The sequence below is a fragment of the Squalius cephalus genome (assembly GCF_949319135.1).
Source record: "Squalius cephalus genome assembly, chromosome: 4".
NCBI lineage: Eukaryota > Metazoa > Chordata > Actinopteri > Cypriniformes > Leuciscidae > Squalius > Squalius cephalus.
The window spans coordinates 8,107,767-8,119,518 of NC_137125.1; the positions used below are offsets into that span (position 1 = coordinate 8,107,767).

Sequence of the window (11,752 nt, forward strand, 5' to 3'; positions counted from 1 at the left end):
TGTTCCCTGAAAAAGCAGGAACGAGATGCTGCGCTACATTGCTGCACTAGGGGCGTGATACCCCCGTGAAAGTGATACCTGAAGGTGCACCTGTTTCATGTCTATATATAGCCCCTCTCGAAGCGCACATTTCAATGACGTATTTTCTCAGTGGACATGTCATCCTCCCCTTACTGTCTCTCTCTTGTTGCTTTTGCAGTAGTGATCCATATTAACTTCTCAGAGCGAAGCCAGCATGTTTGATGAAGCCACTGATGGATTATAATCAGTTATTTTACATTCGGGCCGATGAGTGATATTATTCCAAAAAATAAGATGACAAGAAGCTATTGTCAAGAATATTCCAGACTTGGAGACAGATGTTAGTGAACCCAAATGCAGGTATTTATTAATTTAAATTTCTTTATTGGTTTTTCTGCTGGGAACATCGTCAACGTATAATAACAATGATTTTATAAAATAATCGTTCCACACTGTTAATACCCCAATAAAACCCTCCCTCAAGTAAACAACATACAGCCTCCAATAAAAAATAAATAAAAAAAAAGACAATATTGATATCTTAAAGCATTTTCAAAATAAGATAAATAAATCATCAGAGGATGCTCAGCTTAAGTGTCTTGAGAATTAGCTAGTAAATAGTCTAAAAAGGGGCGCCACAGTTTATCAAAGGTCCTTAAAGATCCAGTCTGTGACAGTCTGATTTTTTCCAATTTAATGCAAGTGAACACTTCTTTCAGCCATGAATCAAAAGAAGGGGGTGAGGCATGTTTCCACTTCAGGAGTATGAGACGTCTTGCTAGCAAAGTAGTAAAGGCTAGAGCCTTTTGAACCGTTACAGAAAGGTTAACTCCAACGGTCATCCCAAAGATGGCCAGAAGAGGATTTATGTCAAGATCTATGGCGAAGGCTTCTCTCAGAATTTTGAATATTTTAGTCCAGTAATCATATAATTTAGGGCATCCCCATAACATATGAATGAGATCTGCTGGTGATTGCTTGCACCTATTACATGCATCGCTGACAGAGGGGTATATTTTAGCAAGTTTAGCATTTGTATAGTAAACCCTATGTAGAATCTTACACTGTATCAGGCCATGTCTTGCACTTATAGATGATGTGTGTATGAGAGCAAGAATGCGCTCCCAATGTTCATCAGAGATTTCAAATCCCAAGTCTCCCTCCCATGCCGCTCTGGCCCTACTTGTAGTGGCTGGATTATTATTGTGAATCAAATTATACCACTCGTTCACTCACTCCTCCCACTCGTTCATCATCTCCAGAGTACTAATCATCATCACCTGCATCTCATCATTCCACTACCCTTTATATTCAGCTCCTCGTCTCACACTTATTGTCTGGTCTGGTCTCTACAAGACACTCAAACTCTCTAATGCTATTTACATGCTACTCACCTGAGAGTCATCCGCCTTGCGTCTACATCCGAAGCTCCATCTGCCTTCTTCAGTCTTCAGCCCTCTTCCTGAGATCTTCCAGCTGCCATCTGAAATAGAGAATCTGATTATTCTTCAGTTAAGTTCCTGTCTGATAATCTTCTGCCTGCATACTCACCATATCTCCATCTGGTTCCGTGTTTCTGTAAATAAAGCCACATTTCTCTTACCACCTGTCTGACTCCTGTTTCATCCGTGACAGACATACACTATCACCAGTACATTATATCTGTACACATGTGTATATACACTTACAAATACAATCATCTAAACCACAGAGGAAATTAACCATTTACTCAAAAGATTTGCATTTGCGGCCGAAGTGTATATGCAAGTCTTTCCATTTCTCTAACTTCTGTTGATAGTTTGAACCAGTCTTCTCTCGTAACTGGTTCTTCCTTGTACCATTTCTGAGTTATTGCCTTTTTACTTTTTTCCAATTAAATCATAAATAATTATTTGTCATTTTTCAACCTCATCTGGAATATCTCCCAAATATAAAATAAAAATTATCTTTGGTATATGGAGAGTGATTTTGAACGTAAGAGCGGGTGTGACCATTTTCAGACATTCAGTGTCAGCAGTCTCCAGTTATTTAGCTGTGCAAAAACAGTTCAGTCTGCTGCTGGATGTTGGAAACTGGTATTTGTTTTCAAATTATTTTGATTTATTAACGTACTAACAAACACACTAACAACATTGTTTTACCGTTTACAGCACTTAAAGTGTGTCACACATCAGACGTGAAGCGCCACGATAACACATACACAGAAAATAGTATTTCTTTCCAAGAAAACTTAAAGGTATAGTGGAGGATTTTTTTACTTCCGGGTGGAATGCCTATACTATTGGTCCTCCTAATTGTCAATCATTCTGGTGAATCAATCAAACTTTTCAAAAAGTGGAGAGGGCGGGTCTTATCTAAAATTCGGAAAGATCCTCCGCTATACCTTGAATTTAGAACCAGAATATATTTGCTCATATATTGAAACAAATTAGGTTTAATACTTCCAGAGGGTTACCAACGGGTATGTTTAGGACAATAATTCAATTAGATTTATACAATTAAATAACTAAGTCATTTCTGAAAAATAATAGAATAAATCCAGAATTTAATAGTAGTAAGTGTAAACTAGTATAAACTGCTAATACATGCAAAAAACAAAAACATGCAGGGACTCTAACCTGAGCTGCAGGCCTCATCCTCATAATGCCATGAAGGAATCAAATAACCAGCTAGTGGTGCGTGGAAGGAGACTGGTCGCCATGCAGACCTTAAAGGCCGTGTTGCAGGGTTAATTTTTCAACGAATTTGTGCAATTTACTTGTTGGTAATAAACATTTAAACTGTTATACATTGTATTTTATGTTGTTGGGTATTACAAAACGGAATATAATACGAAAAAGTAGGTACTATCTTACAGCGGTTTGCAACGACTCTCCTTTCCCCCACAATGCATTGCATTACGTCACGTTGGGGAGAGAATTTACCAAAGCCTGCCTTGAGAGCATTGAGAGAGAGAGACGAGTAGCAGACGAGAGTATTCAGATAGCGCAGATTATAGATAAATAGATAAATGCATAGATATAGATAGACAGACAGATAGATAAATAGGCTAGAATAGAGAGAGATAGGCAGACAGCCAGATAGCATAACATTAGCATAGATAGCTAGCAGCTAGATAGATAAATATATAGAAATATATAGTAGGTAGATTGACAATGGTGAACTACTGTGTTTGTGCTGGTGTAAAAACTCTGGATGCTGAGTGAGGCACGTCACATCTGGTCGCGGGGTGAGCTCGACCAGCGACCAAAACGCACTCACTTCCCTACAGCACAAGCTTTCCAACGCAGTTTCCATGGGACGGGACCGCCGGTGCCCACACAAGCACCTGCCAAACACAGCGACAGACACGCGGCGGCTACGTTTGCAACAACATTTTCACCGGAGGAAGAGATAAACGCTTAGAAACGGCCATATAGCTAGCATGATGCCTTCTATTTCTAGATGACAAAGACAAAGTTTACCAGTACTAACAGTTACGACACTATGAAAAAGGTTACCGGTACGTATCTGAACTAACGTCATGATCACTGCTTAGATATAAAGAAAACGTTGATTTTTCTCTCGGTGCTATTCAAAGACAGTAAAAATAAAAAATGTGTCGTTATTGTGCACTGCAGCTCGTAGACTAGCTCCAGTGCTCATTGCTGCATTGCTAAATGATAGCAACTCACCAGGACACTTCACCAACTCTCCACTCATTCTCCTCGGACCATGCATTTAATTATTAAGTATTTACGACATTGTGGTGGCGTTCAAGTGCGTACAACTCGTAAATACGATCTATACGAGATGGCTTGAACGCACCATAATACTAGGCTGAGGCTACCTTTCCTCCACTTCTCCCCAACGTGACGTCATCACCGAATTGTGGAAAAAACCCCCCGTTAATACCAAAAACATAAAAAACTGGTCTTTAAGACCATTTTTGAGACATTTTAAAAATGATATACATATCTTGAGTGATTTATGTACCCATTAATCGACAGTGGTGGTTAACCTGCAACATGGGCTTTAAGTGTGGATGGGGAAAGACTGGCAGAGAGATGGTCTAGCTGGGTCCAACTAACAACAAGAGTGAACTTTCACTATGGTTAAAATATTCCTTGTGGGGGAGCTCTAGAGTTGAGGCTGGTCTCCACAACCTCAGCTGGAAATCGATGTGTCCCGAAGCGCACTTGATGGTGGGATTCAAACATTGATTTCCCAAGGGCTCCGTGGAGAATTGAGATCTTTTCGCACCTGAGAGGGCACCCTCAGAGGCCTGCACATAGCATCAGTACTTCTTTCCGAAGCAGCCTCTGGGCTCGAGCGGTAACCACTAATTCGCTGCTGCTTAAACTAGGAGCACGGGGTCGACGGCTGGGGCTGAATTAACCATTTAAACACATCAATGTCCCTGAATATGTCAGCCTGTTATGCCTGCATATTTTTTTTTATGTGTAGACATGCACCAACCTGACCTGCTGGGTTATATGCTCTGCCCATCACATTAGGTGTAGTTCGGCAGGGTTTGGTGGGCAGTGTCTGGGCCTTAAGTAATGACGCAATGTTGGGGAGGAGAAAGATGTTAAAGTATCTTCCACTTGAGGCATCAACCATAGCTGTCAAATCAAGTCACCTTTATTTATATAGCGCTTTTTACAATACAGATGTTTCAAAGCAGCTTTACAGTGATAACAGGCTGTACAGCAGATCTAGAAGAAAATAGCGTCAGTCTAGGTTAAGTAAGTTCAGTGATGGTTAATTTTTGTTATAAAAAAGTTGTTAATTTAGTTTATTTATATAGCCGTGAAAAAAAACATGATGTCATCGTCCAGCTTAGTTCAGTTCTCATATAATGGTGTCAATTAAGGCAGACAAAATAATATTGTTGAACATTAAAGGAACCGTATGTAAGAAATGTGTTTCAATTAATCATAAAATGGCCCTGATATGGCACTAGACATTAAGAAATCATGTTCATTTCAAATACTTATATCACTGACAACAGTAGTCCGGCCAGGATATTGTCATTTAAAAGTGAAGTTGCAGCCCTCAACTGATGTTGATGTTGTCATGTTGTGTTTTGGCCTGATGCTCCACCCTCCACCTATCTACCAGTCACAAAGTCAGGAGTGTTTCGGCATCCGGGTTGCCAGCTCTGCTCTAGTTACCACAGCTGCAGCTACAAACGTGGCGGATAAAAAATGTCTAACTGGATCCTGCAGCCTATCTGGCAACCTCGAGTCAGGGGGGAGGGGGAGGGGGATACACCGCTCTACAGTAATTTGAAAGTGATTGCAGTACCAGTTTTGGCCACAATCTTACATATGGTTCCTTTAAGTGTCCTCAACTAAGCAAGCCAAAGGCGACAGTGGCAAGGAACCAAAACTCCATCAGGTGACAGAATGGAGAAAAAAATAACTTGGGAGAAACCAGGCTCAGTCGGGAGGCCAGTTCTCCTCTGGCCAACTAATGAACAGTGTATGATTATGACTCAGGCAGCATTACAGGTCAGAAGTCAGATTGGTTTGGAACATTCAAATTATTTATCCGGTTCCATCTATCCAGCTTTATCCAGCTGTTCCAGCAAAGAAACTCAAAATTCTAGATAAAATGGCTTTTTCCACGATCTTGATCTTGATACCTCGGTATGGTATGGAGTCTCTTCTGATTCATCAACACAGTTTCACTGATCCATAATAAAGCCTAAACCCCGGATAGAGCGGCTGAGTGAATGTGGTCTGGACTGTGTGGATGAGGCTCATTGTTTCTCTGTCGACACTGTAGAAGGACAGAGTTCCTGCACTGTGATCCACATACACTCCTATTCTACTGCTGATGGACTCTACAGGGAGTTCAGTCTCTATGCTATTGTGTATGAATGAGTATCTGGATGGAGTGCAGAACAAACTCCAGGATTGATCATTATATCCAAACACACACTCATCACCCAATCCCTTCCTGCTGATGCTCTTATATGACACTGATAAATACACAGCACCAAACACACTCCTGCTCCACTCAATCTCCCAGTAACAGCGTCCATACACATTCCCTCTACACAACACCTGAGCATTATACACATCAAATCTGTCTGGATGATCAGGATACGGCTGCTCTGTGAGAGTGTTAGTAATCACTCTGTTTCCCTCAGACAGATGGAGGCGTTTATTCACTGTGTTCAGATCCAGAGTGAGCTGTTGAGAATCTGATGGAGAGAAAACACATCAGAATCAGGAATTATGAATCTGATCTTTCAATGTAGCTGAACTCTTCATGTTCAATATATCAGCAGTGTCTCAGTACATTTTATCAGATATCCTGTGCAAATCATCATTTACATGATCACCTCTAAAACTTTTCTGTCATGTTTTCTTTCACCTTCTACAAGAAGAACATGAACACACTCAGTGAGTTATTCTGCTTGTTTTCTTAGTGACTTACATTGTAGGAAGTCGTTCCTGGTCTTGGGAACAATGTTGGTGAAAGTGACTGTGGAAATCAACAGATGTGAAGAGTGTGATTATCATGTCAAGAGAAAAATATCTATTCACCTGTTCCTAAGATATTTCTAATATGATCTTCTACATGATATGAGATGATGGAGGATCATTTCTGAGAGCAGATGAATCTCCTGAGGTATAAACGTTGCATATACACAAAATGGGCATAGAAAACGGGGTGGAGATGCATGTATGCACAATCTTCCACTGACTGGGTTTTATAAAGGGAATTCTGCTCAGATTCGGGTGTATGTATGGTTTTATAAATTTGAAAACTTTTTTGTGTACTCATAATCTGCCCCTTTAGGATGAAATGTACACAATGTTTTATACATGAGGCCCCTGGACTTTACCTCTGTTAGAGATCTTCTTCAGCTCCTCTTTGCAGAAATCCTCCAGTTTGTTTCTCAGCTGATGGACAGATTCTCTCACTCCATCAAAAGAGGAGAGAGAACTGAAGGGATTGTCATTTACGTCTGTAGATTCAGGAGGAGCTGAGAGAGACTGGAAACTCTACAGAAAACAGAAATCAAAGCTCATCACCTCCACCCTTCATCAATAACCTTCACTACAGTCATATTTGTTCGGCTCTTGTTGATCTTTAGAAGCTCACCCAAAAATGAAAATTACCCCATGATTTACTCAACCTGAAGCTATCCTATGTGTATATGACATTATTCTTTCAGACGAATACAATCGGAGTCATATAAAAAAAGGTCCTGGCTCTTCCAAGCCTTATAATGGGAGTCAATGGGTATATTTTTTGGAAGTCCATCAAAGCCTATCCATTCGTGATAAAAGTCCTCGAAGAGCAAGGACATTTATTTATATAACTCTGATTGTATTCGCCTGAAAGAAGAATGTCATACACCTAGGATGGCTTCAGGGTGAGTAAATCATGGGCTAATTTAAATTTTTGGGTGAACTATCCCTTTAACATGTTAAATGTTAAAGTTCATGACTGGACAATTAGAAAAAGACTGGACAAGTACAGCATGTTTGGAAGGGTTGCCAGGAGGAAGCCTTTTCTCTCTAAACAGAACATGGCAGCATGGCTTTGGTTTGCAAAGTTGCATCTGAACAAACCACAAGACCTCTGTACTGTCAAGACTGTCCTTTGGACAGATGAGACCAAAGTGGAGATGTTTGGCTATAACTGTGCATTCACACCGCCGGTGGCGAGAGCGTCAAAGTGTCCGGAAGCCATTCATTTTCAATGAGAGCCGGCAGCGAGCTCCGGCGAGGGCAGTGCATCTTGAACGGCGAGAGCGCTGAGAGGAGTTGAAATCAAGTCAACTTTATGGTAATGACGCGGTTCGGCGGCAACCAGCGGCAACCAATCGGAATGTAGAAGTCCTCCGCCTGAGAGGAAAAAAATCACGCATTTTAATCTACGTCAGAGCGTCCCCGAATCTTTCTACGGCGTCAGAGGCAGGGCGGCGGTGTGAACGTACAGTAAAACCCAAACACAGCATATCAGCACAAACACCTCAAACCAAAAGTCAAGCAGGGTGGGGGAGGGATGGTGATTTCGGGCTTGTTTTGCAGCTACAGGATCTGGCCACCATACAGTCACTGAGTCGACCATGAACTACTCTGTCCACCTTCATCTGTCCGATGGCTAAAACTTGGTCTAAATTTGGTCATGCAACAGGACAATGATCCCAAGGCACCAACAAATCTACAACAGAATGGCTGAAAAAGAAAATAATGAAGGTGTTGCAGTGGCCCAGTCAAAGTCCAGACCTCAACCCAATTGAAATGCCGTGGCGGGGCCTTCAGAGAGCTGTGAATAAACAAATGCCCGCAAACTGAATTCCTGACAACTCTTCAGTCAACAGCTCATTCTGCTCTCATGAAATATTTCTCTGTGAGTCTCTTGCTCAAGTCCACTATGATCCTGTTCTTCTAGATCTCTGTTACCTGCAGGAAATGGATGTGATCCTGTGTGTGTGAAAGCTGCTCCAGCTCAGCGTCTCTCCTCCTCAGATCATTGATCTCCTGCTCCAGTCGCTTAAGTTGTTCTTCAGCTTGACTCACTGCAGTCTTTTCCTGATCTCTGATCCGCTGTGTCGCCTCAGAGCGGCTTCTCTCAATGGAGCGGATGAGCTCAGTGAAGATCCTCTCACTGTCCTCCACTGCTGTCTGTGCAGAGCGCTGTTAGGACACACATCACAATCACACAGTGAGCTTCAGTGAGTCCTGACTGAGACTTCTCAAACTTCTCGTCTTCTCCAGACTCACCTTATGAGACGCCACAGCCTCTCTCAGCTGCTGAAGATCTTTCTCTCTCTGCTGGATCCTCTGCTGGAACGACCTCTGCGTCTCCTTCAGCTGCTTCTGCACCACAAATCAATAACAGAGATGTCAGTTTATACTGCTGTCACTATATCATCATGTGAAGAGTTGAATCTAGTAAAAGTAGAATTAATAACCAATGGCTGTAGGTTCAAACTCCTGAAGGGATGATGGGTCATTTTCCAGCATTGTACATGAATTTACATGAAGCATAAGGCCTGTTTCACACTGAAAGCATAAGTATCATAAAAGTGAAACTGACACAGATGTAAAGCTTCACACTGAAAGTGTTTATGCTGCGTAACAGAAATGTGGCTCTATAGGACAAAAAAATGTATAACTGATCTCTACATTGAGTATTTCTGTTAATAACGGCCATCAATTATAAAATGTTGATTGGGAATCATTCGTTTTAAGTAACATGAAGACTGGCATCATATTTCCATCAAAAAACTGATTAGTCTACACAGAACAAAAGCCCAAGTTTGAAGAGAAGCTCTAAACAACTGAGTTCAAATGGACCGAGTCAGAAAAAAACTCATTTCACATTTATTAGTATAGCACTTTTCACAATACTTAGCATTACACAATACAAATCAGATTTACTGAGCAGAAAGTGTTTTTGTCTGTCACTGCATTTAACTTGCGTTATTCCTGACAGAGGTATAGTCTGTAAACAATAGGTGAATATTTTCCATTATTTTATGTTGCTTCATCAAAGCCTGTTTTACAAAAGTTTGTGTTGATAAATATGTTTATGGATTGAATTGCAATGAATTGCATTTCACTGTTCAGTGAATTTTCTAAGTCATTTTCTGTTAAAGGGATGGTTCAGAGTAAAATCAACCTAGGGTCTTTTGCACCATGACCATGAGCCAAACACCCCCCCCCCCCCCCCTTGAGAACCCAAATAAGTTCTGAGTACAGAACTTATTTGTACTACTGTAGAAGTTTGGTACCATTCTGGGCATTATTAGTGGGGTAATTTATGATACAAACGTGGATGCATTAGCGCCTGCACTAAGCCATCCGGCTGATATCTCTAAATAAGCTCTAACTTTAATAATGTTCAACCAAGGGAAAAAAAGCTTCTGGGGGGGTGTTTGGCTGGGGTCATGGTACAAAGGACCCTCGGTTGAATTTACTCCGAACCATCCCTTTAAGTTCACTGTGGAGCTGCTTGCAGCTTCTGTTCACTTCTGCTGACGTCTGCAGTGTGGATGATGTTACCTGATCATATGGGTGCCAATATAAATAGTGTCAACATTATTTCATCAGTGTCTACTTTATAGTTCATACCTGTTTCTCTGTCCTCTGCGCTGCAGCCGATACAGTGTCGTGGTTTTTATGGTCATCCATCGTACACAGCACACATATACACTTCTGATCAGTGCGGCAGAAAACCTCAAGGAGTTTATCATGTGTTTGGCAGATCATCTCCTGCAGTCGTCCAGTGGCATCAGTCACTTTATGTGGCTTACGTGAGTGAAATTCCTCATGGCAGTCAAAATGAGTTTGACAGTAAGACTCCAGACACCCCAGACAGGACTTGACGGCTTTGCGTTTTCTTCCAGTACAGACGTCACACTGCACATCTCCAGCTCCAGCGTAACAGTCATCAGGAAGTTTAGTCTTCAGTTTCTCCACCACTTCAGCCAGCATGGTGTTTTTAGCTAAAGCAGGTCTTGGACTGAAGGTCTGTCTGCACTGAGGGCAGCTGTAGACTCTCATCTGATCCTCCTGATCCCAGCAGCCTGTAATACAGATCTTACAGTAACTGTGTCCACAGGGAATGGTCACTGGATTCTTCAGGAGATCCAGACACACTGAACACTGGAACTCATCTTGAGAAATTCTGGCTTCTGCCATTTTACTGCTTGAATACAGAGACACAAACACACAACAGCTCAACTTCACTTTAGTTTCAGTTTCCCTGAACAGAAGAGTTTCCTGTTTCCTGGTTCTGTGTTTGAGTTTTGTGTGAAAAACTTGTCTGCAAAACTGTAAAGCAGTTTCCTCACTCCTGCTGAGTTCATTTTCAACCACACTCTCACACACCTGGATGTTTTTTTAAATGCAAAAACTTAGTTGATTCAGGTATGTTCAGTAAGAGTTGGAACTAAACTCTGTTGTGTCTTTCCAGGAATAGAAAGAGGAATCCTGCTGTAAAGTCATCATAAATCATCCACTAGATGTCACTCTCAGACAGTCACTCATTTAACACAAGTTACTGAGAATCAGGACAACACTTTTACTAATTGCAGTAATACTTTATCCTAATTACTACACTTGAACTGCAGGACTGAAAAGTGTGTCCAGTTACTTCATTACCTTAATTTCTAAAACTTGAGTGCAGTGTTGTAAGAAATGCTATTTCCCTGGTTTAAACTATATATAAGAACTAATCTTTGTCTGCAAACGGTGGTCATGTGATCTCATCAAGCAAAGAGATGTAACATTTTTGCTCTCCTGCTCACCACCACCATACATGTTGGAATTGTTTTCCCTTTTTTCTGTTGTAATATTTGACAGTGACTTGTTTAGATTCAGAAATATTATAAATATAATATAAACAGAAGGAATGATGATGATGCCATCTCCTCTGCACTCCACCTCATCCTCACACACCTACACAGAAGAAGAAAAAAACACTACACCAGAATGCTGTTCATAGACTGTAGTTCAGCATTCAATACATTTATCCCAATGAGGCTGATTGGGAAAATGAGCCTACTGGGAATGATAACTTCCCTCTGCATATGGATTCAGGACTTTCTGACTAACAGGCCCGAGTCTGTCAGTATTGTAAAGAACACCTCCAGATCCATCAAGCTGAACACTGGTGTCCCCCAGGGCTCTGTGCTCAGACCTCTGTTGTTCACCCTTCTCACCCACGACTGCGCTGCCCAGCACAGCTCAAACCATACCATCACATTTATGGATGA

The 11,752-nt window shown here is 41.3% G+C and overlaps 1 protein-coding gene across 1 annotated transcript; it reads right to left on the reverse strand.

Moving 5' to 3' along the window:
* Positions 1 to 4,629: 4,629 nt before the first annotated feature.
* Positions 4,630 to 10,745, reverse strand: LOC307157260 (tripartite motif-containing protein 16-like). Its single transcript, XM_079869130.1, has 6 exons — positions 10,107 to 10,745; positions 8,754 to 8,849; positions 8,433 to 8,666; positions 6,863 to 7,022; positions 6,451 to 6,498; positions 4,630 to 6,214 (listed from the first exon to the last, which is right to left on the reverse strand). Exons 1-6 carry the CDS (start codon positions 10,674 to 10,676, stop codon positions 5,682 to 5,684), a joined length of 1,641 nt encoding a protein of 546 aa, XP_079725256.1. The 5' UTR covers positions 10,677 to 10,745; the 3' UTR covers positions 4,630 to 5,681.
* Positions 10,746 to 11,752: the final 1,007 nt, after the last annotated feature.

Bases quoted from the DNA above. Each gene is read 5' to 3' on its own strand.
- LOC307157260 (XM_079869130.1), bottom strand. From the start codon at position 10,676: ATGGCAGAAGCCAGAATTTCTCAAGATGAGTTCCAGTGTTCAGTGTGT. The intron at 8,667-8,753 runs GTGAGTCTGGAG...GTGTCCTAACAG, and splicing joins AGGCTGTGGCGTCTCATAAG to CGCTCTGCACAGACAGCAGT. The intron at 7,023-8,432 runs GTAACAGAGATC...TGTTTTCTGTAG, and splicing joins ATCACATCCATTTCCTGCAG to AGTTTCCAGTCTCTCTCAGC.